Source organism: Megalobrama amblycephala, linkage group LG4, assembly GCF_018812025.1.
Source record: "Megalobrama amblycephala isolate DHTTF-2021 linkage group LG4, ASM1881202v1, whole genome shotgun sequence".
Lineage (NCBI taxonomy): Eukaryota > Metazoa > Chordata > Actinopteri > Cypriniformes > Xenocyprididae > Megalobrama > Megalobrama amblycephala.
The window spans coordinates 20396662-20422142 of NC_063047.1; the positions used below are offsets into that span (position 1 = coordinate 20396662).

Sequence of the window (25481 nt, forward strand, 5' to 3'; positions counted from 1 at the left end):
TTACTTGGCTTGCAAGTTCTAAACTAGCAATATTTAACCGACTAAATGAATAGCATAACTAGAAGAAAGTACATTTATTATAGAAATTTCCATGACTTTTAAGATTGCAATAATATTTAATTGTATTAATTATCGTTCAAGACATGGACAGCACAATTTAAATTCTGTGATATTTCTCTGACAGTGGGAACCCTGTTAATTAAATCTTTTTGATTAGCAACTCAATTACTAACATACAATTTCTATCAGCAAAAGTCACTGCTCTTCAAACAGGTCAGGAATAATCTCAACATCTGAATGCATTTACACTTGCCAAGAGAGCAAGATGAATCATATACACACCTGAGAGATTTCCACCTGTCTTTCTCCATGTTGTTTTCCGGTCCTTCGCTCTCATATGAAGCCAGATACAAAGCTGCGAATAGATCAGATTGAGATGAGACGAGTGTGTCATCAACAGAAAACAAAGCCACCTGTTTTCACTCACGAGGAATGTTCTGAACTCGTGTCACTTGGTTATTTAGCATGACGGCATCTTACCCCTGAGATAAATTATGACAAGCGCAATTGTCTTTGTGTCTGCTTTCGTGTGTGCTTATTTCGCAACTGTCATTAGAACAGGTTTATGACGTGAGTGGCAGAAAATGAGTGCGCAGAAGAGCTTTAGTTTAGACAGGAAGCCCGAGTTGACAGTAAACAAGTAAGACAGAATGTAGGAATAATGTATAATCAGCAAAAGAACACCGTCTTCCCTCAATACTATTATGTGTCTGGGATTTTAGTAGATGATCGCCAATGATACTGCTCAGGGGACGCCACAAAAACATGCAAAAGAAGTGTATTTAATAAGCTAGCATTGAAAAGCATCACAAAACATCTGTACCATCTTCACTGAAGACTGGTGCGGTCAGGAGATACTGCAGAATCTTGCGGTCTCTCTCAAAAGGACACTCCACCTTCTTCCATGTCATGAACTCCATCACTTGTTTGGCCAGCTCCCAGAATTTCTGCAGCACAGTCAAGATTGATTCTGTTAGAGATCATCGCCTATGTTTCGTGTGTAGCTACTCTCACGCTGAATTGATGCCCTTGAAACTTCATTTTAGCAGATGCATACGTCAGTGAACTAAATCTGGATGCTTCTGTTGCTATGTGACAGTGTTTTCTCAAGCATCTATTGTTACTCAGTAGCTGTGACGGCAGTTGTTTCCATGCTCGCATGTATTGCCAAGCCAAACAGAAAGCATTACCTCAAAATTGACATGTCCGTTTGGGAGCCTGTTGGTACATCCTTCATTGAGGAAGTAAATGTCTTTGATCAAGAGGCTGAAGAAAGGAATAACAATCTGGAAGGCAAAAAAGGGAACATAAGATTACACAACAGCTATAACTGACCAAATCGAGCAGCCTCACTGGAGGCCATCTGAGAGTTATCTTCACAGTAAGATTGCATTAGGCAACATTGTTTTAGAACAGCCTCTAAAAGCCTGCAGGGCAGAGCACAACTGGATCTACCACTTTGGAGGGCAATAACAATGATTCACGACGCAAGGAAGTAGTGGCATGTACGTGAGGCTTGAAATCTAAAGTCTATAGTAGCAGATTCAGCTACAACATGATAAACAAAGCTGTCTCTATATATAGATGTGTCACTCCTGTATTCAAAACACAATAAAACAATCCGCAGTTCAAGCTTTAATGCATAAATATGCAGCAGATGTGGAAAATAGTGAAGAACTAAAATTCAGGGCACACTGATCAAAATATATCCAAGCAAAAACAAGTGCCATGTTTGTTTGTTTTGTTTTTTTTGCATTTTATAAAACATTTTTACACCTGAAAATTAACATCATTCTGAAAATGAAAATAAATACTTCTTTATAATATTAATACAATAAATTATTCCATGCCATTTATATTTTCTTAAACCAGAATATCACACTAAAACTGAGAAATGAATAATCAAATAAAAAATTGCAGTAAAGTCAAATTCAAATTGAGCTTAAAATAAGTGTAATAACCACTAGCGAACAAAACAAGGGGTCAAAAATACGAGCAGTCAAACATGTTGATTAGTTAAGGACATTAAGGGAGCAGTAATGCATTCCTGATTTAATTTGTTTACAGTGGAAATTCCTGCCCTGGAACATGCACTTATTTTGTCCCTTATATCTTTAAAGTAACGACACTAGCCGAAGTCTAAACACATTTGATTTTAGGGAAAAACAAGTGACATGGGCCACTGTGATGCAAAAAAAGCACGTCCCCCCACGGAAAGCAGAGCATTCCAGAGTTGCTCTGGAACATTCTGTCTCACCACCCAAACCCACACAGCGAACATCTCCTCCCTAACCAGTCAAAGATGCAAAACAAGCCTTACGAAGCTCAACTAAAACAAATAAACAAATCCAAAAAAAGATAAGAACACACAAAACAGTTGTGCGTTTTAACAAAGACATTAACAATATCGAGCATCCTTTTGGCAGACTCATGCCGGATGGATTTCATTGGGTGAGTTCGCTCACGGAAAACACCGAAGAGCATCAGAACATTTTGTTAACTGGCCGACTGCCATGTTTTTAGAACAAAAACGGAGCATATTTTGCAGAGGAAACAGAATGTCCCATTTGACGCCTTGCCCTCAGAAAATCATCCACAAGCGGTCCAACCATTATTACATAACTCCCGGCCAAAGAGGCCAAACTCAGTTTACTGTAAATACAAAGCTTCTGCATTTTCAAGCTATTTTTTTACTGACACATTTTACGTAAGGAATCTGATTTTATCATTATCCTCGTTACGTCTGTTGCCAATATCAATGCAACATATCACACACTTCAAACACTGTTTGAAAACACCAAGACCCAAAGAGGGTTATGAAACCAATGTTCCTAGGATTTCTGTGAGAAAACGTCTGGAAGGAGAAATTAAGTGCATTACCTTCTCTCTGCTGCTATGAGCAGTGATGGATCTCTGAGTGGCTCCACGCAGCGCTGTTCTGTAGTTGTAGAAATTGCTAGAGGGATCCATCTGGTGCTGAGAATAGAGACAAAAAAAAAAAAAAAGGTTTATGCACCAACCTCAGGTCTTTGCCTGAAAATGTAGATGTGGTTTCTACAAACTAAAGTTTATAATAAGCCCTATATCCATTTGACATGGTTACGTCTTAGTCAGAACTACTGATTTACCAAAGGCAACATGAGTCACTCTAGTTACTATTCAGCAAGAGACATTCTTTCATGGGAACCAAGTAAGATGATACATTTCATGTGCTTTCGAACTTCATCACACTTTTTGCCTGAAGGTGACACGTTTACAAAGATTCGGTCATCTTTAACCAGCTTTAGAGCAGCAGTTTTAGTGGGTCCACTATGGTTCAAAAGTTTGGGGTCAGTAAGATTTTTTAATGATTTTGAAAGAAGTCTCTTACTCTCACCAAGGCTTCATTTAGTTGATCAAAATAACATTAAAAACTGTAAAAGTGTGCAATAATATTACGATTTAAAATAATAGTTTTCTATAGTAATATGTTTTAAAATGTATTTATTACTGTGATGGCAAAGCTGAATTTCCAGTCATTGCCATTTCTCCAGTCTTCAGTGTCACGTGATCCCTCAGAATTCATAACAATGTGCTGGTTTACTGCTCAAGAAACATTTCTTCTTATTATCAATGTTTATCAATGTGTGTGTGTGGAAACATACTTTTTTATATTTTTTTGAAAAACAGCATTTATTCCAAATATAAATATTTTGCAACATTATAAATGTCTTTACTGTTATTTTTGAGAAAGTGAATTCATCTTTGCTGAATAAAAGTATTATTCTCTAAGGTAAGCAAACCTTTACTAGGGACTAGTAAACAGGGAAGGCAAGAGACCCACTAAGCCTTTTATCCTACAATCCTCCATTGTCTAAGAGTAAAACAAAAGGAAAAGAGGGTGTTGTGTGTTGTGATACAGAGGCTGATCCTCCCTGAAGACTACACATACAGTCCCTTATTTACACCTCAAAATACTACAAGCCACAAGGTGAGACTGAACCATGTGTAGGTGTGTGTGTCACATAAGTCATATATCAAGTTCAAGGCCTCTGCCTCTATAAAGATAAAAAAATACCCAAACAAACCCTTTTTAGACAGTAAACACAGTGTGCAGATTCAAAATTAAAACCTTAAAAGGTCTCAACCCCTCTCAAATGTGGTCTAAAAAGCTTTGTAAACATTTGCACACCCACTCAAAGGGAGAATTACTGTGCTTCAAAAAAATGATGATACAAAAGCAACAATTCTCGCCCACTAGAGACTAAAATTGGCAAGAGGTGGCGTCCATATTGTCAGGGGTTTGAGCATCATGCATGCACGGGGACAAGAGCCAGGGTTGGACACTTAATGTGATTAGTGCCATGTCAGCACTGCATTCAATCCCACTCATGTTCAATCCTCACTCCAGTGAGTCTCACCCACCCACTGCTGTAAACAGAAAAGACAGCATCAATCCCATCATGATAAAACACATACCTCTAGTATATCAAATTTGGCGGTTTTGACTTTGCCCCAGGTCTTCTTGAGCCGCGACACCGGACTCATGTTCATCCCGGCTGAAAGACACAGAAACAGACACAGGTCAGCACACTGCAACACCTCGTTTCCTGTCAGAGGTGCAGTTTCTCTATAGCAAATAGAGCAGTTAGGCCCCTGAGCCTACATGAACAATGGCATTAGCAGGAGCATCATTTCCCTCCAACAATAAGCTCAGCTTAGAGTGCCGAGGGTCACGATGGGCTTGTGTGGTCAGCACTAATGACCAGATGAGGTCAGAGTTTTGACTGGAAATCACTAGGGGTGGGTAAACCAATCTGATTTCTCTGTACTGATGACAAAATCATTTCTTACTAAGCCTTGCTTAGATGTTAATCTACTTGTTTTTGAAGCTTTAAAATCAACGTGAAATCAAAATTCAACTCAACTCTTTTCCTAACGTAAATTCTTGGTATTATTTAGCCATCGGTTTAGCATTCAGTCCATTTGGGTTAATATAATGTTTATAATATAAACAATTCCAGAAGGATTAAATCAAGTCAAATCAATTTTACTATGATTTTTGGTCAATTTAATGCATCATTGCTGAAAAAATATTCATTTCTTCCTATTAAAAAAAAAAAAAAAAAAAAAAAAAAGTAAGAAGTAAAATGGTCTGGAAATATCAATTCACATTGACTTTAGAAAGACATTAGAATTAACCAATGAAGAACAAAAACATTTATATTTGTAGGTCATATATTAATATTTTACTGAATATTTTGTGTTCTGGGCCTACATCTAAAAATCCTGTAATTTCAGATCTTTTCTTCCCCAAATACAACAGTTTTAAGCCTGAACAATAGCAGCATCTATCCATCAACAAAAGAGCCATCTGAGGCTTTAGTACCATTAACAATCTGTCTGTACGAACAGGTGTCAGGCCCAGAGCTCCTCCGTCACACTAACATGATACTTGTGCGAATAATCTTTCAATCCCAGCCACGCGCTGACACTCCTTTCACGTCACACAATGTACGTTGCCTCCAAAAAACACAAACAGGAGTGATCAACCTTTCCCATGACTTGTTTGTTCTGTTCCAGTGACTTTAATATCAGCGCTCCATCTCTAGGGAGAGAGGCTTGTGTAAGAGTCCCGGCCCATAGGCTCGTCTCCAGGGAATGTCCAGGGAAAGGACAGCTGGTTCCACTCCCTCCCTCCCACAATCCCTCTCTCAATGAGTCGGTCGCTCTCTCAGTCTATTGGATTGGTCAGCACTGACCATCTGCCTGAAGGGTGCTGCTCCTTCGTTCTAGCTCTCACTCACACAGGCTGAACAGCTGCCTTATCTCATGGCCCTCTCCACTCCTGGTCCCCTACCCATAATGCCTCAGGCACAGGCCTGGGTGGATGATTAATGCAGCTAATCATTATTATTGATAATAACAACATGCATATTTTATCTCATATTTTATTAGAAATCTAACCAGTTTAAAAATGTTGGGAATATATTTATTTTCTATAATATATAGCTATATTATAATATAGCTAAAGATTATCTGTAGATTATCAAACAAAAGAAAAGACACAGATAAGATACAGTAAAGGTTGAAATTTATCTAAACCTTGACACACAGCTAAAGAAGACTCTCTGCAGCACTCAACAAACACAAACTGATAAACTGTTTGCAGAGTCTATAAGAGATCTGACATTGTTGTGTGTGTTAAGCGTACAAGAGCAGGGATTAGAAAAGCAAACCAAATCCTGCCAAAACAGCAAACTGTTTTATCCAAACAGATTTGTGAGGAACAAAAGAGCTTTCTGTAGCGGTTAGAACTGGAGCAAAGTGTTGCAAAGGACAGCAAAACACTCACTAATGATGGCCATGAGCGAGTTGAAGTTGCCAATGTTGAAGCATTCCCGTGCCACGTCGATGAAGAACTCAATGACACGAGCCCGATGTTTCTTCTTTACAGGCTGCAGAAGAAAACCAATAAATAAATATTTATGATCATCAATAAAGCAATATTTATAACTGAGTATTGCTCAAGAAACATTTCTTTTTTTTCTAACCCCAAACTTTTGAAAGGTAGTGTATATTTTACCTAAAGCCTACATTTAAAATCTCATTAGAAACACTAATTGTGCAACACAACTAACAAATGTACAGGAATTTAAGTTGCTAGGTGAGTCATATCTATATACGCAGATAATTACCATGCAGATCTCCGTCGCCACCAGGTAGCTGAGCCTGTTGAACCACTCCACATAAGCCTCCAGGTTACTTGCTTTTTTGTGATCACTAAAGCATCTCTGCAAGAATCAAAATTTCAAAAGATCAATATCAACATTGTAATGACACTGAGGCTTGAGTTTAGTCAAGAGCTTCATTTAGAACATCGCGCCACAATGTTTTCCAGTTTGCTTTTTAAAAAAAGACAACATATTGGTTATCTTTTTTTTTTTCTTTTTTTTTACATGAAGTAGTTGAACTTTGATAGCCATGTAAAGAGTTCATAATTTGTGAAATATCGCTCTTTAAGTGATCTCACAGAACTCTGCATGCTGGGATATTCCCAACCCAAGAACAAAGCCCTCTGAGATGACTGATGATCTCCAACAATGCACATTCAATCAGAGAGTTTGTGCTATTATCTGTTTAGGGAATGTATGCAGGCGCTCTGTCTGAAAGCTTGGGTCACTCTAAACCTTCATTCCTCGCATTCCTGCAGTCTGACTGTGCCGTCCGTCACACAATGCACAATCCACTCTACCTTTGACGGACAACATCAGAGAGCCACAACGGTGCACAAGGACCCTCTGGAGAGATGGCGACCAAAACAAAAGAGAAAATCGCACCAGTAACGCCTTGACACGAGCTGTTGCCTAGCAGCCAGACGGCAATGTGCATTACGAGGCAGGGCTAAGCAAACTTTTGGCGAGTTATTGTGAGAAACCAGTTGCTAGGCTTTGGCCACAAAAGGACACTGTGAGGAACGTGACGAGGGAAACTTGGACAATGATAGATTGGATGAGGAATGTGCTGTGAACGCTGTGTGAAAAAGGTGACACCGTGTTGAACCCGAGAGTTCACGTAAACATTGGGCGTATTGATTCGCAAAGTTGGATATTTGCTGTAGTGAGCGAAAGACATAACATTTGCGTTGAATGTATTTTTAGATGACCTTGCTGACCATAAATAGGATGGAACTGTTACCTTGTCGTTGTCAAGAGGGTCTTTCTGAACGAATGCCTGAACAAACTCCTCCGGTCCGATGTAGCTCAGTCTTTCCTGAAAAATAAAGATGATGTCAACGTAACCTTTGCAGTAAGTCCAAATGGTCACCTTGAAAATAACTACACGTATTATTGATTTTGTAAATGAATCAATCCAAACCCACTGGGAGGTGAGGAATGTAAGGTCATGTAAACTGAGGAAGTTCATCTCACCAGTTCAATGTGTGTGAGTTGTTGTGCCAGGGTAAAGGGGTCGTTGCAGATGGTCAGAATGTCTCTCTGGATAGACTGAGGTTTGGTCTTCAGCACAGTTAGTCTGTCGGTCACAGAGGAGTTGATCTTAGCCAGGGCCTCCTCATACTGACTCAGTGTGGTGAGCTTACGGATCAGCGTTTGTGTCATCTGTTGCACCGCCTTACGATAGAGCTGGAAAGAGACAGGAGACAGAAGTTGTTGATTTAATTACAACCGTGCTTTTATTGACCAGAATTACCTGGTAATCCTTCATTTAAAAGGACTGACAACAAAATGTGTCCTGCACTGATAAGAAAGCTGAGGCAATGCCCTGCAAACATCTAATGGATTTTCAGGCGTATAATGGTGGGAAAAAGCCCTTTCCTCTTGATTGGTCAGCAATGATGGTGGTTCAGCTTATATGGTTCCAAGATAGGGTCTTGAGAATGTTACATAAACAGTTAATGCAAGATTACGAAACAGCAGCACTTCACTCGTGTCCTTCAAAAAGTTCCTGCATGCCTCCCATTTCCCCTCGTAACACAAGATGGGGTCGAGTTATCTAATAACAAGAGCCTGACGCAGTTCTGGACTTCTGTTGCATAAGAAGTGGACAGCAGCGGTCATGCCCTGTTGCTCAACATCAGTCAGGCAAATATCTACATCCCTGCCTTCTCGAGAACCAGTGGGCTTTAAGAAGTAGATCCAATCAGAATCCACCTGTTTTAAAAGAGCTTGAGCATTTAAAGAGGCAGAAAACATAACTGCAGTGTGTGCTTGCAATAAACAGAACAATATTGCCCATTGGTGTGGACGCTAATGAAGTTATTGTCATGATTACCATTCTTGGTGCGAACGGCCCTTTAATGTTTCCATGTTAACCATGTAGATATAGCGATAGCTGTTCAAACATTTTCCTGATTGAGTGCAGGATGTACAAAACATCGGCTTCTGTAATCCCTTCTGACGCACAGAAAATAAAAAGTGGCCATTAATCTGTTGTGCAGGAGGTCAGTGGCACATAAATCCATCTGACTCAGAACAACCTGCATTCTTGTGCACTCCAGCATTGTGTAGATTCAAGAATATTGATGATTTGACGAGAGAGAGAGAGAGAGAGAGAGAGAGAGAGAGAGAGAGAGTACAGAATGAGACGAGACCTTGCAGCACTTGAAATGATCACAGAGTGTCTTAATTCCCTCTCCAAGGTCCACCATGTTGACACTAACAGAAGAATAGAAGATTATTTTTAGCAGGAGTTCTTGGTGATAACTGCTTGACATTTAAGCAGCAAATCAGACAACTCACTTGTTGTGGAAAAATAAGAAAGCTGCTTGTGTGCCGCCTCCACATTTTTAACCCTGGCACGACAGCCGTACAGATCACTCTGGCATGGACACACCGCACCCAGGTCAAGGGTGAATGCTCTCCATTACTTTCCCAATAAACAGAATTTTTGCAAAAGGTGTCCAAATGTGCACCAAATGCCTGGAGCTGCAAATGTGCATCTGCGCCCTGCCTTTCCTATAGAGAAGACCACATGCATAATGACAATCTAAGCAGACCAGAAGAATACCAAACTGTGGTCTGGAGACAGATGTTACGACATCTATTCTCAGCTCCCGCACCGAAAGCAAGAGATCTAAGATGCAACTGCCAGTAAAAAGAGAGAAAACCCTAGGTCAACAAACTGCTGGCAAACTCATCAGGACCGATGAGGTCCAGAAGAGGTCAAAACATAAAAGGCCTAACTGGAAATCACTACATAGTGATCTTGTTATGATGGGCTGCGAGCACTGGAGAGTACATTTGAAAATACACCACATTTGTCTCAGATGGGCTCATGTATTACTATAAATACACCTATTGTCCATTGTGCAGTTCTGACTGCTGTGAATCCCCCGTCAATGTAGAGTCAGTGTTCCACTGTAATAGACGCTCATTACCCCACTCTCATTATTCGCATACGAGAACATGCCGTACACAAGGAGGGGAAAAACACAGGGACTGAATTACATAATACAGACAACATACTGATAGTCTGAACAAATGCATTCTTCACGCTACGAGACGCTCGTCTCATGCACAGATACACATCTACCAGACAGTCTTAACTCAAAACACAGATTTCATTTGTCTCGCCAATGTAGTAGATGTCAACATCAAAGAGACTTTGTTGAGTTTTGAAACAAAATGGTGTAACCATTTTATTTCCTCATCATGGGTCAGTGACATGTCCAACTATACATAAGGGAAAATATATATATATACACACTTTAATAATAGTGCTTTTTGTATTCATGTTGGTTTCATGCATTTCTTTTACTTGTTACATTTTAAGAAAAGTTTCAATTTAAAATATGCTGTTTAAAGGTGTTCTTTCATCCTTCAATGAGGCTGTTTTATTTAAGACCATTGTATTATTCCCACATTCTTGATACAAAAATAAACTGAACTTAGAAATTAAAAACGTGCTCATCACATAAGAGGTGTGTTCAGGTTATTGTATGCATGAATGCATGAGTTTTCATATAAATAAATAGGTAAACTACATAATTGACCCTTATATAGTTATAGCTTTCCATGTTATCTTTTGAGTGTGCATGCAGTCTTATTAGTTTATCACCCTTTCGCTAGATTGAGGAGGCGGTACGACACGCACACGTTTCCTCCATGAGCTTAGCGGAGCCGCGGAAGGCCATCGATCTCTGGGGTCGGGATGAAGCAGATCAATAGCCACACATGTGTTTACTACACAAGTCACCGGAGGATGAGTCCTGCTTGTCTTTTCAGGTTAGTGAAACATCATTTGTTTGGATCTAATGGGTGAGCATCCTCCATCTTAAACTATTCCAACTAGCTCCCTGCTGTTAGTCATTACACTAATGCTCACAACCATGGGAGATAACCAGACCTTGCTCCAGCAACTCTTTTTTATTTCACTGTACACTAACAAAAATCAAGATTTGCCGACAAAGGATGACTGTTCAACTGCGGACTATGGAGAAAAACGCCCAGAGGGACGTTCAAGGACAAAGCTTGATGAGAGCTGCCAACATTCAAATTTAAGAGGAAGTGACAGGCTCAGCTCTGGCCGATAGACAACAAAAGTATCATGTGAGCACAACAGAAGGACGATAACCTGATGTAAAAAATAAAATCTAATCAATTAACACAACCAAAGAGTGTCGCTTTGGTTTTTTGTGTCCGGGAAGTTTTTTAAAGAATCTAGCGTAAATGATGATTCCAAATGTGGTGAAAAAGTCCCTTTGAGGAAAAAAGTGCTAAGCCAGAACACTGTAACATACGAGTCAGCGCTAATGGAACTATTTAAATGCAGCCTGTGGAAAAGCACCAGTGAAGACAAAAGCCACTGAACAAAAGAGCTTTATTCTCGCTCCTCTTGTCAAAGCACTTCAGGTCTAAAGAAATCTCACTTCCCATTGCCCAGGTGTTGACACTCTTCTCACCCAACGTGTTACATCTTGGGTCTTAAGCAGCCGAATGTTAAAGAAGCCATGCTAAGACTTATGCAAAGATGTTTTATTCTGTCTATGCTAATAGTGGTACTAAAGGCATAAAGAAACGCTAATGTCATTGACGCAAGTGTTCACACCTTTCAGGTTACTATTACTTGAAAACAGTGGTGCCCTTTAGCTGACACTTCCTTAAGAATGAAAAGCTCATTGTTTCTGCTGAAATGATCACCCAACACTTGGAAGCGGCAGACTTACTTCATCTCCTGTACTGAGACAATGTGTTAGTTCCTTCAGACTCTTCATCATCCTCTCATCCCTGAAGTCATAGGGGAATGTTTCCGTCCACTCAGTCAGTAACTGCAGGATCTTAGGAGCAATTTTCCTGACTCTTGCCTATAGATAAAGTAAAAATAAACAACAATGTAATTGCAATTGCAAATTATTGTCCCCCAGATTCTTAAAGTTACTTGCTATAATGCTAGAGGAACCATGATGACTGAAGACACCTTGTTTGACAGTCATTGTAATCATACAGGATGTTTTTGCCAGTTTACCTTGTCTGCCTGAGGATCACTGAGCCTCTGCTGGTCCACACACAAATGGCACACTTTGGTCATCAGCTCATATGGGTGAATAAAGAGACGGGAACTGAGCAGGAACGTGAAGATGTATGTCCTCTGCAAGTCAAAAAAAAAAAAAAATGAGATTAATGGTGGTGCAATAATATGTTTTTCATTATTCTAACCAAAACTAGTATTGGACTAAAATAAATCAGTGTTAACAATTTATATGTCTGGAAAATATAACCAAATTCATTTTTTTTTTTTCAGGATTCCTTGATGAATGGAATGTTCAAAAAGAACTAAATTTATTTTAAATAGAAATCTATTGTAACATTATATACAACTTTTGGACACTTTTGATCAATATAATTTGTCCTTGCTGAATAAAAGTATTAATTTCTTTAAAAAAAAAAAAAATCATACTCCCAACCTTTTTGAATTGCAGTGTATGTTGGTAAATGTTAAGGACAGTTTTGTGGTCTGTGTCAGTGTTTGTCAGTGTCTGTCAGTGTTTTGACACAAAATAAATCTGAGAGATAAAAAATGAGCGTGTATGCGTTTTCAATACTCAAAATCCAATATCAGAAAAAGGCTGAATTTTTTGATACGCTATATACTCACATCAGGGTAATACGCCACTGTAGGGACCAAGTGCTCAATAAGAGCCTCCAAGGACCCTGACACCAGGTTGTTGTCATGGTAATACAGGCCTTCGTAGTCCTCTTCCTTGGCCTTATAGATATTCTTGTTATATCCATTAGACCCATACATCACTGGAAAGGGTGGCGTTTGAGGCATTTTGTCCTGTTGAAGGACATAAAGAAAGTCTGATGAGCCTCAGATAAATGCAAACACAATCAAAAACAGACGTTGACGCATGAAACAATTCGTTAATGCTGAGCCTTCATCCTCCTCTGAAAATTTTGTTTACCTTTGTGTAAAACACAAAGTCCCCAGTATCATTATAGGAAGCTGAGTGGAAAATTACTCTTCCTCGGATGGACGACTCATGGGGATGAATACGTTGCGATTAATCTCAATGTGCAAACACCTTCCTGATTGAGCCTGTGAGAACTTGAGTTTAATCTCCATTCGGTGGACATTTCAGACTCGCACTCGCTAGCTCTAATCCACCATAATAGCAGCTGAATGTACCACCGGCGGTTTTCACTCACAAACAGCAACAAATTAATCTTCATGCTGCTTTTACCTCACGTGGATGTACAAAACAGAGGCTCTTTTTAACTATGGCTTGATATGGGAAAAAAAAACATGACCTATGAGATCTACTGCTTCTGAAAAGAAGGATTCTCTCCCCCCCCCCCCTCAAAACCAAAACGTGGCCCGTTACAGATGAGAGTCCTGTGAGTCGGTCAGCATTAGCTAGAGGTGATAAGCAGCCAAATGCAGTTCTTCACCCACACAAAGAGCTCTGGCTCACATTGCCTCTCTCCCTCCTACTTCTGTATCTTCCAGGCTCTTGTGGAAAAACAGAAAGCGAGTTTGCACATGTCAATGCATCACCTAATCATGCGGACGGCTCCAGTGTGCCAGCACGAGCTTCTGTGCCATTTCAGAGTTCAGCCCGTGACTTTATGTGAGATTCCTGGACACAGCGCATATGGGCCCCTCAATGGAGGCATTCACAGCTACAACACGGGGCGTTAAGGGACACCCCAAACAATGTGTGGCCCCAGTGGCCGCCTGCCTATTCAGGCCCACAGGCGTTTGGGTGCCAGAGTCGGACGGGAGTGCGCATGATGGGTGTCGTATGATGAGGAATATCCTCAGTCCACAGCCCCCCTCAGAGACCTCCTTCATAAAACCATAGACATTAGCATCAAAATGGAGGCCCAAGAGGTCAAAGCAGCAAACGCCCCCCACGCATCTGCTTTACCATGTGTTATACCATCTGAGCAAGTCAATGAGTTGAAAAGCAAGGAAGGCCAAATGATGTCATGAGTAACTTTGCGCTCATCACCAGAAATTGACAATTTGTCAAGTCCTGTGTGAATGATGCCTCTGGGAACCACATACAGGTTTATTCTGTCTCGCATTCTTTGACAGCATTTGCCAAAATGTCCTGAAAAATAAACCACTTTGTTGTTTTTGACCAACCAGTGTTGACTAAAGTCCACTCAACTCATTATAGAGCCAAAAAGCAGGATCCTCTTGCGCATCTGCCGACGCAAACCTATTAGCGAAGCCCCCAGGCCACAATGCAAATCTGCTGAAAATTGCAACAAAAAAAGCCAAAGCCCTTTTAAACTCACTAGGCACACCAGCTGCAGCCCGATTGAATTCTGTGAGCGAATAAAACAAAGCCGAAGCTGATTAGTAGCAGGGAATCTGGATCTGTTTACTTTTTGGTTGCAGGTGTCAAGTATGGCCAGCCACATGTCCTCTCCCCTCTCCCGTTTAAACAAACACTGAGCACAGCCTTCACAACAGGGACTGTATAGCGTATAAGCAAACAAAAAGGTCCTTGCTTTCACACAATTACTGCACTGTATTTGTATTTTGACTATGTAGAATATTTGGCATCCATGCATGGCTGCATTTTAGATAGTTATGACTGTCAGAAAGCTGAAAGCATTCAGGCCCACCCACATGTTGACTGTAGAGTTGATTACTGCGTCTCTAGATCACAACAGATTTCCTCAAGCATAAAGCGATAAGCAAGATAAATAAGCTGTCTGGATCTTCAGGGTCCCCACACCTTTTGACCAATGAATTTTCATGATTTTTCCACTCATTTATCTGAAAAATTTTAAATGTTCTTTTTATATTAAGATTGCACTCACACAGTTGATAAAATAGAATAGAAAAATTTAATAAATAATTAAATAACATTCTTATTTCAATTTTTAAATTTCTTAAAGGTGCCATAGAATGTCTTTTTAAAAGATGTAATATAAGTCTAAGGTGTCCCCTGAATGTGTCTGTGAAGTTTCAGCTCAAAATACCCCATAGATTTTTTTTTATTCATTTTTTTATCTGCCTATTTTGGGGCATCATTAAATATGAGCCGATTTAGGCTGCGGCCCCTTTAAATTGCCTTTGACAGCATAAACAAAGTTCACACAGCTAAAATAACCCTCAAAATGGATCTTTACAAAGTGTTCGTCATGCAACATGTCTAATCGCGTAAGTATGGTATTTATTTGGATGTTTACATTTGATTCTGAATGAGTTTGATAGTATGCTTCGTGGCTAACGGGCTAAAGCTAACATTACACACTGCTGGAGAGATTTATAAAAAATGAAGTTGTGCTTATGAATTATACAGACTGCAAGTGTTTAATAATGAAAATAACGACAGTCTTGTCTCCGTGAATATAGTAATAAACGACGGTAACTTTAACCACATTTAACAGTACATTAGCAACATGCTAACGAAACATTTAGAAAGACAATTTACAAATATCACTAAAAATATCATGATATCATGGATCGTGTCAGTTATTATCGCTCCATCTGCCATTTTTCGCTATTGTTCTTGCTTGCTTACCTAGTCTGATGATTCAGCTGTGCACATCCAGACGTCCTGCCCTTGTCTAATGCTTGAACATAAGCTGGCATATGCAAATATTGGGGGCGTATATTTAATGATCCCGACTGTTAAGTAACAGTTATGTTGAGATTCGCCTGTTCTTCGGAGGTATTTTAAACAAATGAGATTTATATAAGGAGGAGGAAACAATGGAGTTTGAGACTCACTGTATGTCATTTCCATGTACTGAACTCTTGTTATTTAACTATGCCAAGATAAATTCAATTTTTAATTCTAGGGCACCTTAAGATCAATTTCCAGATCAAAATTCCTTGATATTTACAGGTTTTCCATGGCCATGGGAACCCTGTCTAATGCAAATGTAGAGGTTAAAACAACAAAACCCAAACATTCTGGACTGTTTTGAAACTGCATCGTCAACAACAGGGTGTGTTGAACTCATTAGCATGTTATTAGGAGCTGTAAAGTTGTTGTGGCAAATCTCATCTTTAAAGGTCGCTTCATGCTGAATATAAAAACAACCAAGGATTGAGCTCTAACAAATAGGAAGGACTGTTCACTGCTGTGCTGACAGAAAGACACGATTCCTACTAATATTCAGATCTAAACAAACAAATGTCTGCTGTATTCAAATGATTGTTATGGTCCACGCATCATTCTCTCAGAGTTCTATGTAAAATGACAAATTAGGACTTACGAATATTATGAAACGAGGAAATAAACACGTCTGTTCCAGACACTGTCATAGACGTCGGCATGACACAACATTGCCAGCTTTCAATAAATTGAGCAAAAAGGATCAAACTTTTTTTTTTTTTTTGGGTTTCTGTCAAAGTGGGTTACATTTTATCCTTGGGAAATGAGCAGGTGTGTGTCTGTGTGTGTGTGTTTGTGTTTGTGTGTAAGACGATGGGGGAAGGGAGCTATTGCTTCATTGAAACTACTCAAGTGTGTTTGAGTAAATAAAGGGCTTGGCTTAGTGTCCTTCCCACTGTAAAAGCACTTTGAGCTACCTGCATGACTGGTATCAGGGAGGCAAAGTCCAGCCAAATCACAGCGACCTGATGCAGATCACTATCTCGAAACACATTTGTGACCTGACAAGAAGCCCTTATTTCAATAAAGTACAATAAACAACACAGATTAATCAAGTAGATATGACAATCTGTTTATTTCCCAAAATAGCTTACTTATTGGATAGTGGGGAGGAACACATGGGTAAGGATCATCTGAAATCAACAGGGGAATATTCAACAACAACCCTCTAATTCCCATACACCCACCCACCCACCACAAGACCGCTACTACACTAACATAGGAGAAATGAAAATGATTTCCCCACTGAACAACACTCAAAACTCCATAGAGCTGCCAACTTCATTCTGCAGTGAACACCATCTGTTTATAACACATCAAGCACACTATATTCCTGAGCCAATTTACTGTAATTGTATATCACCCTAAACAATTAAGTGGCCTTTCATAGAGATGTCCATGATACTTTAAGAATTCACTAAACCCCATGGGTTTTCCAGGCTTGGAATAGCAATTCAATAGTAAGGTACATTACAATCATTCAGTATAATAGTATACATCAAGGAATCTTTGTGATACCATATGACCCGTACATTTAATCAAATTATCAATTAAATAAATTCAACCATCAAACTATCAGACCAGTCAAAAAGGCAAGACTATAATTTTAATTACACTAACAATATCACAAATAACCAATAGTATAGTATTCATTCATGATGGTACATGGCACTGAATTTGTTGTGCATGCATATCAAATCAGCTGAGAGAATTTACATTCAAGACCGCCAACATACTAACACCACAGATTAGATTCTCTATTAATATACTTATGTCAATAAAGACAGCAATGAATATTATCAGCACCGAATATTATTTGTTTGTATGTTTATATACAACGAAACTGGATTCCGCCTCGTTTGCACGTAATATTGACAGACAGATAGAGCAGGTCGTAATGTGAAGAAATATCAAATTGCATGCATTGCAAACCAAGCGGCGTCTTAAAGGCGCTTTTGTTATTAAAGCGCATTAAACATTGCTTGAGTTTCTCACCTCGAAAGGGACAGAGACTCCGCTGTTGATCAGCCCTGCAGAAGTTTGGCGTTGAATGGCTGAGCAAGAACCTCCGGACATATAATCACACACAAATTCTTAAAACATATGAAACTAAAAAGTCTTAAACAACGCTGCGTATTCCCAGGTCATACGAATACAGACTGTGACATTCAAGCGTATGTTCCTTATAAATATATCCAGGGAGTATTGTGTGCGACGTGCTGTCCTCTCTCGATCTCAATCAAGTGTGCGAATCCACCGAGCGCGCGAATAGTAAATGATAGTAGGCTGAGCTGTAGAATGCGAGGCGGCCAATCAGCGGACAGCACCAGACACCCGCGTGCATGCCAGCGCGCGCCCAACAGTGTATACTTGAAAACGAAAACATTATGACAATTTCACTAAAAAAGACAACTGAAAGAAGAACTATATGCCTGTCTCAGCGAAAATCCCCTGAAAATAATTTTCTTGTTACTTACAAATTTGCCATTAGGCTTTATTAAGAAAGATAGCTATCTTTCTCAATGGGAATATTTTGGGGAATCTCCCTCATTTCTTTTTTTCTTTTTTTTTTTTCTTTTTTTAAGACAGCGACAGATAACACTGTAGTAGTACAAACTGATAATATCATTACAATGTGTTTTTTTTTTTTTCGGTCATGTTTACCTGCATTATCTTTGGCTTAATTTTAACTAAATCTGTAAAACACATTACATTAGTTATTTTCTAGACCCACCTTTTCTTAGAGTTGTTCTTGTGTTTTGCTAATGTGCTATTTACACATGATTGCAGGATGCCTATACTTTCAATGAAACTGTGCAGGACCCCCACATCAGATACTACAGTGAATACCTGAAACGGTTTTCCTTCTCTCTTTGCAGGTCAGGGGGCTGAGAGGTCGTCGCCTCTCTCACCTTCATGAGGTGTGCTAACTGAGTTTCAGTAGCATGTTTTAACGACAAACATATCAATCTGTCTGTCTTTTAAACTGACAGAACAAACTGATTCATCTGCTAAACGTTTCACTCACCTAAACTTGAAAATAGAAAAAAAAGGAGCAATATGCAACAAAACATTAATATTTTCAATAAGTGTGTTTTAAAATATCAAGCATATTAAGAAGGCATTAGCTAATATCAAACAGCACTTTAACTGAGGGAGTCTACCATGAAGATAGAATAAACATACAGTGAAAACTTTTGTTAAAATGCAAAATAGAACAAATTTGTAAAGCTTTCACGTAAAAGACGTGTATGGATCATCTCTAAAATCTGCATCACAAAAGACTCTTCAAATGTGGTGTGAAAATGAAGATGTTTCTTCATTCCTTTGAATAACATCTGAATACGAGAAGCGTTATGCTTGAAAATAACCATTCACAGATTTTATATCTCAGCTAACACCTCCACAATGGGCCCACCGTTATATAACCTCTGTGCATTGAAAGTCATTGTTCATTGTTAAGTGCCAAATTGTGGAGGTGTTTGTAAAGATATGAAGAGCGAACAGTTGAGCTCTCTGCAAAAGTTAATACTAGCGACAAGAGCCAAACAAACAACAAAAAAAGTTGAAGAGTTGAAGAGAGAAAGCTACAAGTTCATTCAAGTCCAGTCGTGCACCCCGTTAAATACACATTTGAGTTTAGTCAGCACAGACTGTCTGACTTAGCTTCCCTTCTGCTCCAGAGGTATTCACACCCCTGTTTTGTAGTCCTAGATGGGGCATTATAATGTGAAAAGTGAGAGACAGCATGAATTATTTATTTAGATGTTTGAAATGCTTAAAAAGAATGCATGATGAATTGTGCCTGTTGTTACATTTTAATTTTTTACTTCAAAGATCCTTAAAACAGGAGGAGTTTAAAAATGTATACTGAAAGTTACATTTGTTAATTATCCCAATTAAGCATTTTAATACATTTTTACAAATGAATTTTACTTAAAGTGAGTCTTGCAAAACACATTTATGTACCAAAAGTCTGTAAAGTGTGTATATTTTTACACATAAGAATGCTAAACATGTAAATTCTCATCCAGATACTTTCAAACATTTCTGGCACATCCATTCTGTGAAAACAAATGCACTACAGTTGACAGAGATGATCAGGCACAGTGTTAAAAACAACAGTATAGTTAGCTGTAGTTAACCAAAGTGCTAATGTACTGCAGAAACTTTAGTATACCATATGGTTACATGTGTGTGTTGAATCTCCATTACTGTCTTTTGATCTTTGGTCTGACTCTGTTATCATGTTGTTTAATAGCTACTCCATTTCACAAGCCCATTCATTAAAATAATTTATAATGCTCTATTTTCACCAATTATAAGAAATAATATTATGCCACGTTGGGTGTAATTTTGACTCCAACAAGTCGATGTTAACAGATGGAGACATTCGGTATCCCAGCAAACCAACCCGACCCTTTCCAGACATACTGATATCTCACTCAAGATAGACTTACATCATATATGAATTCTGACCCAAATATTTTATGTTAAATCAAGTGCTAGAACATGTACTGACCCTAATGAAATAAATATATAAATAAAATGAAATAAAACTGGCCTCAAATCAGGAACAATGGGTGGCAACCAATTCCAGACAAAGGGCAAAAGTAGGTCAGTACAGTCTACTGCTTCTTAACTCAAGCATCATTCATAGAGCCTCATTAGCATCTTAAATGTTACGTCAGAAGATCACATGCATGGAAAAGTCAAAGCATGGAAACCAATGTGACTCAATGCTCAGAATTAGCTTCCAAATGAGGAACAAGATATGCGTGCGTGTTGCTTCCTGACATTTAATGCGTTCCCAAAAAAAGTTTTCATGAAAAAAAAAAAAAAAATGAGATTCTGTATAGTTCTCATAAACTTAACACTGTAAAAAAAATTTTTTTTTAGTAAATGGATATTTACAGTTATTCAGCATTCAGATTTATTTTTTAATCTGAATTTTTTAATCTGAATTACTTAATTCATAATTAATGTAGTATCCCACTCTGGGTATTGAACTTTTTAGTGAACATTCCTCTTTATAAAAGATTAATCCATAAACCTCTAGGTTTTACCTTTTCCTTGAAGTTCAGCCACTTAAATCCAAAACTTTTCTAAACATCTACAAAACATGCTGAGATAGAATTTTACTCATGTATAGATTTCTTCACAAACATACCAGGGAAACCCCAACTGGAAAGTAAAGAATGAGTTTAGCACTTTCCCAGTCAATTTCTCTTAATGGATTCAAGTTTTACATTACAGTCTGCAAACTGATACAGACCACACAAGTGGACTCTCAACTACACAAACCAGTTATAGTCAAATGCAACCTGATCATCAAAACCGTATGGAAATATGACTGGATTTAATTTGTCAAGAATGTTGCTCATATATACGTTTCCAGAGGAATGTCTGCAGCACAAATTTTTTTCACAGTTGGCCTAGTTCACTGTTTGCATGAGCCGGAGGAGAAAGCCTTTATGTTTCTTTCTGACAAAACCACTCACATCCCAGAAACCAAAAAATAGGGCATCTCTAACTGCGGGAAGTGACTTTTGAGAAACCTTGATGTGAAGTTCAGTAAATCCTCCCCCTAAAAAGCTCAACAACAACAGTGAAAAAATTCCATCACAAAGATGTGCATTTCTTCTGAGGTGACCTCAGCACTGAAAACTTATCATTAGGATACTGCAGCAGATAATTACCCATTGAACTTAGCCCTGAAGGTCACAAAGATATCGCCTCTCCCGTCCCATTCTAGATGCCACATGATCCAACATGTCACAGATGGAGCGGATAAGATCAAAGGACAGGTGTAACAGCGAACAGAGACTTGGCTTGTGTTCTGAGAGAATCAACACCAAATTACTAAAGTCCAAAAATGTTATCATTGTTGCTGAAAGTGTCATTGTACAAGTATGTTTCAATATATAACATTTATAATATAATATAATATAATATAATATAATATAATATAATATAATATAATATAATATACATTTTAATGCATATATATGCATACACAAGCATAAACACAACACTCTCCGCCCAGCAGGTGTGTGGGAGACTGGCTGCCAGCAAAATGAACAGGAAACCTGAAAATACTCCTATGTTCTCTCGGCTCCCACACACACTGAAGGCCAAAGAACATGATCTCCTACCCATGTATCTCAGGGTAAACAGAATCTCATTATGTAGGCTCAGAGTTTACTGTAGGTTGAATATAAATAATTATGCAAACGTCCAGATTACAACATAAAGCACACGCTATATTGTTTATGCAGTATGAATGTTCACACTGCTGGGATGCATGCCATGAATTATGCAACATTTCTTTGTCAGTTTTGACACATAACAGCATTAACTGCTCCCAGCCATCACCATACTGACCACCTTTAGACATATAAGTGCTGAACAACATATAAAGACTCATATATATATCTCCTGTTGCCATCTGGATGCTACAGTGAGTAGGATGGGCTGCTGGTTTGTTAAGTCATTCAGGGGGCAAAGGACTGTCTTATGTCCATCTGTGACTTGGCTGTCGGAAGGAACGCTGACATTTTAATTATCTTTGACTGAGGCAAGAGATGGGAGGCCTCAGTCTGGGAAAAAACTGCTTACAAAAGAGAATGGGTTATAAAACTGTCTAAATGAGAGGTGTATGAAATGACATATGTAGGTGTAAGCATGATATCCAATATAAAGTTAGACAAAAAAAAAACAAAAAAAAACGCCAGATAAATAAATAGAAAAGCTTTTAAAAAATACAGGGTTTTACACTGACAAAACAAAAGATAATGATAACTTATGGAATATTTAAATGTCAAAATTTTTAAAATGTATGTATGTATGTATGTATGTATGTATGTATATATATATTAAATTTAAAATTATATAATTATATATAATTAAATAATTTGTTATCTTAAATATAATATAACAAATTACTAAATGGACTCAAATCCCCTAAATAGTCTACAACAAGTCACATAATAAGCATCCTAGAAAAGAGCTCTAAGAACAGAGTTATGTGCATTGGGAGGGGTCCTAAAGCATATGAGACAGAGCAGCTGGAAGACATTGCATGTGAGCATGTGGAGTGGCATTAAAGTATGGGGGGAAGGCTAGGAAATGGAGGAAACTTGAAGACAACACCCAGACAAACTCCCTGTGACCCACATACCCTCCCTTTTCCTCCCCCATCTCCCCTCCACCTTCTGGGTAGAGACGGCTTGAGAGCTGACATTCCATCCCTGCCCCCCTCTGTCAAAACAAACAAGAAGACCACCTGAGGAAAAGGAATTGTTTTGTCACATTTTCAAGGGTCTAATCTTAACCACTCAGAGGCCCACGTCGCTTATATTCCTTCATATTACACTTCAGACCTTTGGGTACACATAAGAAATCAAAGCTTGATATTCTATTAATAGGTATGTTTCTATGACACATTATTGCACTGAACGGAGGAATACTAGGAGAAGTTTGTTTTGTCCGGCTTTTGTCTTATGGGTGTTGTCTTTCATCAACAAGGGCTACGGATATTATGCACTTCATAGAAAAGGATTCCTCGGTGTTATGTAATGCACTGGGGCAAATGGCACAAACATTGAATTACGTCAATCACTACGTTTATATGCACAAGAACATTCAGAATTTGGGTAAGTGTCACGTAAACACATCAACCAACATTAACAATAACCTAGATTAAACCAATATTCTGGTTTCTAGAAATATGAACAAGACAGCTAGCACACAATATACCCCTATTTATCATAATATTGGGTCATGTAATGACCTTATTCACCATTACTGGACATCCATCATATCTGCATGTCTAAATAAAGTTAAAATATGTATTAAAATAAATTCTATTTCATAAATGCTGTTGTTCTATTCATCAAAGAAACCTGAAGGAAATGTATCAGTTTCCACAAAAACACATTAAACCACACTGTTTTTTAAGACTGACAATAATAAGAAATGTTTCTTGAGCAGCAAATCAGCATATCAGAATAATTTCTGAAGAATCATGTGACACTGAAGACTGGAATAATGAATGCTGATAATTCAGCTTTGCCGTAACAGGAATAAATTACATTATTTTACATTAGTTTAATTGCATATTTTTGGGGAGGATAGGAGACAATTAAAAAAAATCTTACTGTTTTTTAACAGTATTAGATATATGCATCAATGAAAAGGCTAGCTGTTGAAAAAGTATTTTTTGTTTTGTTTTGTGTTTTGTTTTTTTGTTTTTTTTGTTTTGTCTTTTTTTTTTTTTTTGTGTTTTGTCTTTTTTGGTTTTGTGTTTGGTTTTTTTGTTTTGTTTTGTGTTTGGTTTTTTGTTTTGTTTTGTTTTTGTTTTGTTTTTGTTTTGTTTTTGTTTTTGTTTTTGTTTTGTTTTGTTTTGTTTTGTTTTGTGTTTGGTTTTGTGTTTTGTTTGGGTTTTTGTTTGGTTTTTGTGTTGTGTTGTGTTGTGTTGTTTTGTTTTGACCAACATTTCTCTTGTGTGCAAGTCAAAAATTCTTAACCAGAATATGAACCGTAAAAGAACAGAATTTTCATTTTGGGGGGGAACTATCCCTTTAATCAGAAAATAATGTGCATATAAACATGGTCACATTATAATGAAGCAACCCACTTATCAGAATGAACATTCCACAGAACATCACCATGAGATCCACCCACAGGTTTCAGAGAATGCTAGCTGGCTAGATGATGTTGTTAGCGGTCATAATGGGGGTGGCAGCCTCTTTCCACCATCCCTGCTGAACAGCTGAACAAGCCCACTTGTGTGTTTGTACCCTTTCATTAATTCCACCAGTGCAGCGGACACTTGCTCAGTCAACTGGCTGCATAGCTGCTGTTTCTATTTTTTAAAGTTGTCCACTGAATAATCTCACATCGCTTGGGAATGGTCAGATATGATGTCACTGGCACAGAATGAGATAATAAGACAAAATAGTCCACCACATAAAAGCTAATCTGTTCAGATTACATAAGATCTTTTCATGGCCGTCCAAGTCAACAGATGAGCCCCAGTGCCCCCGCTTTCAGCCTGGGGCTCAACTGGCCGCTCTGAGGCAGGGGAAAAGTAAAGATGGCATAATTCATTATGTAACGGCATGTAGTCATACATTAGAACAGGTCTCCGCAAAAGTTTCTCTAGGTTGTGTTTGCCTATTCATTGAAACGGCTGCTAGACTGTCTGCTCTGACCCTGCTCACAGCCTTTTCCATCATGCCACCAGTGCTTGAAACAATGCAAGCGCAGATGGCAGGCATGCCATGCCAAATGCCACACAAAGCAGTCCCAGATGGAGCCAGCCTAGGATTTATCTGCCTGATAAAAGGGTATGGAGAGATTGTACATTTTGGTGATTCAAAAAATAGCCAAATATCTGCGTAAGAATTCTTATGTACACGAGACCTTCCGATCATGTCTCACTTCTTTCTTCCAGACAAATTCTCTTTTTGATCTGCTAATGACCTGAAAATTGGGACAAATTGTACAAAATCTCCTGAAAAGGAGGGGAAGTTGGAGTGGACAATGCAACTATTATGCGCTTTGGTACAGTTTTGGGTTCTCAGACAGAAGCATGAGCCTTTTTCTCCTTCCTATTTAGCTGTCACAGCCACTGTAAACATATGTTTTTAATATAGATTTTCTCAAAATAGCCATTGAGACAAAGTGATCAGTAAACAAAGCTGTTTGGCATCCCACATTCACGTAGAATAAAATGTAAGGTATTTCTCTACACAAGTTTTCCTAACAAGATGGGGGTGACAGAAAAATAAAAGATTATTATTCCTCATAAAATGTAAAAATCTTGGGAAAGACT

At 38.4% G+C, this 25481-nt stretch overlaps 1 protein-coding gene across 2 annotated transcripts in view; it reads right to left on the reverse strand.

Annotated features, from left to right (window-relative positions):
• rasgef1ba (RasGEF domain family, member 1Ba) overlaps positions 1-25481 on the reverse strand; it is an 88259-nt gene that overhangs the window by 3332 nt on the left and 59446 nt on the right. The window contains exons 1-13 of one of the 2 annotated variants that reach the window (XM_048188187.1): positions 17639-17906; positions 12655-12837; positions 12025-12147; positions 11726-11863; positions 7971-8183; positions 7738-7812; positions 6738-6833; positions 6395-6497; positions 4519-4598; positions 2941-3036; positions 1251-1346; positions 884-1007; positions 343-415 (exon numbers count right to left, since the gene is read on the reverse strand). In XM_048188187.1, the coding sequence (XP_048044144.1) occupies positions 343-415; positions 884-1007; positions 1251-1346; positions 2941-3036; positions 4519-4598; positions 6395-6497; positions 6738-6833; positions 7738-7812; positions 7971-8183; positions 11726-11863; positions 12025-12147; positions 12655-12837; positions 17639-17719 (1481 nt within the window). In that variant the 5' untranslated portion in view covers positions 17720-17906. Of the gene's footprint in view, positions 1-342; positions 416-883; positions 1008-1250; positions 1347-2940; positions 3037-4518; positions 4599-6394; positions 6498-6737; positions 6834-7737; positions 7813-7970; positions 8184-11725; positions 11864-12024; positions 12148-12654; positions 12838-17638; positions 17907-25481 lie in introns of those variants that run through there. The other variant, XM_048188186.1, reaches the window with a different exon arrangement.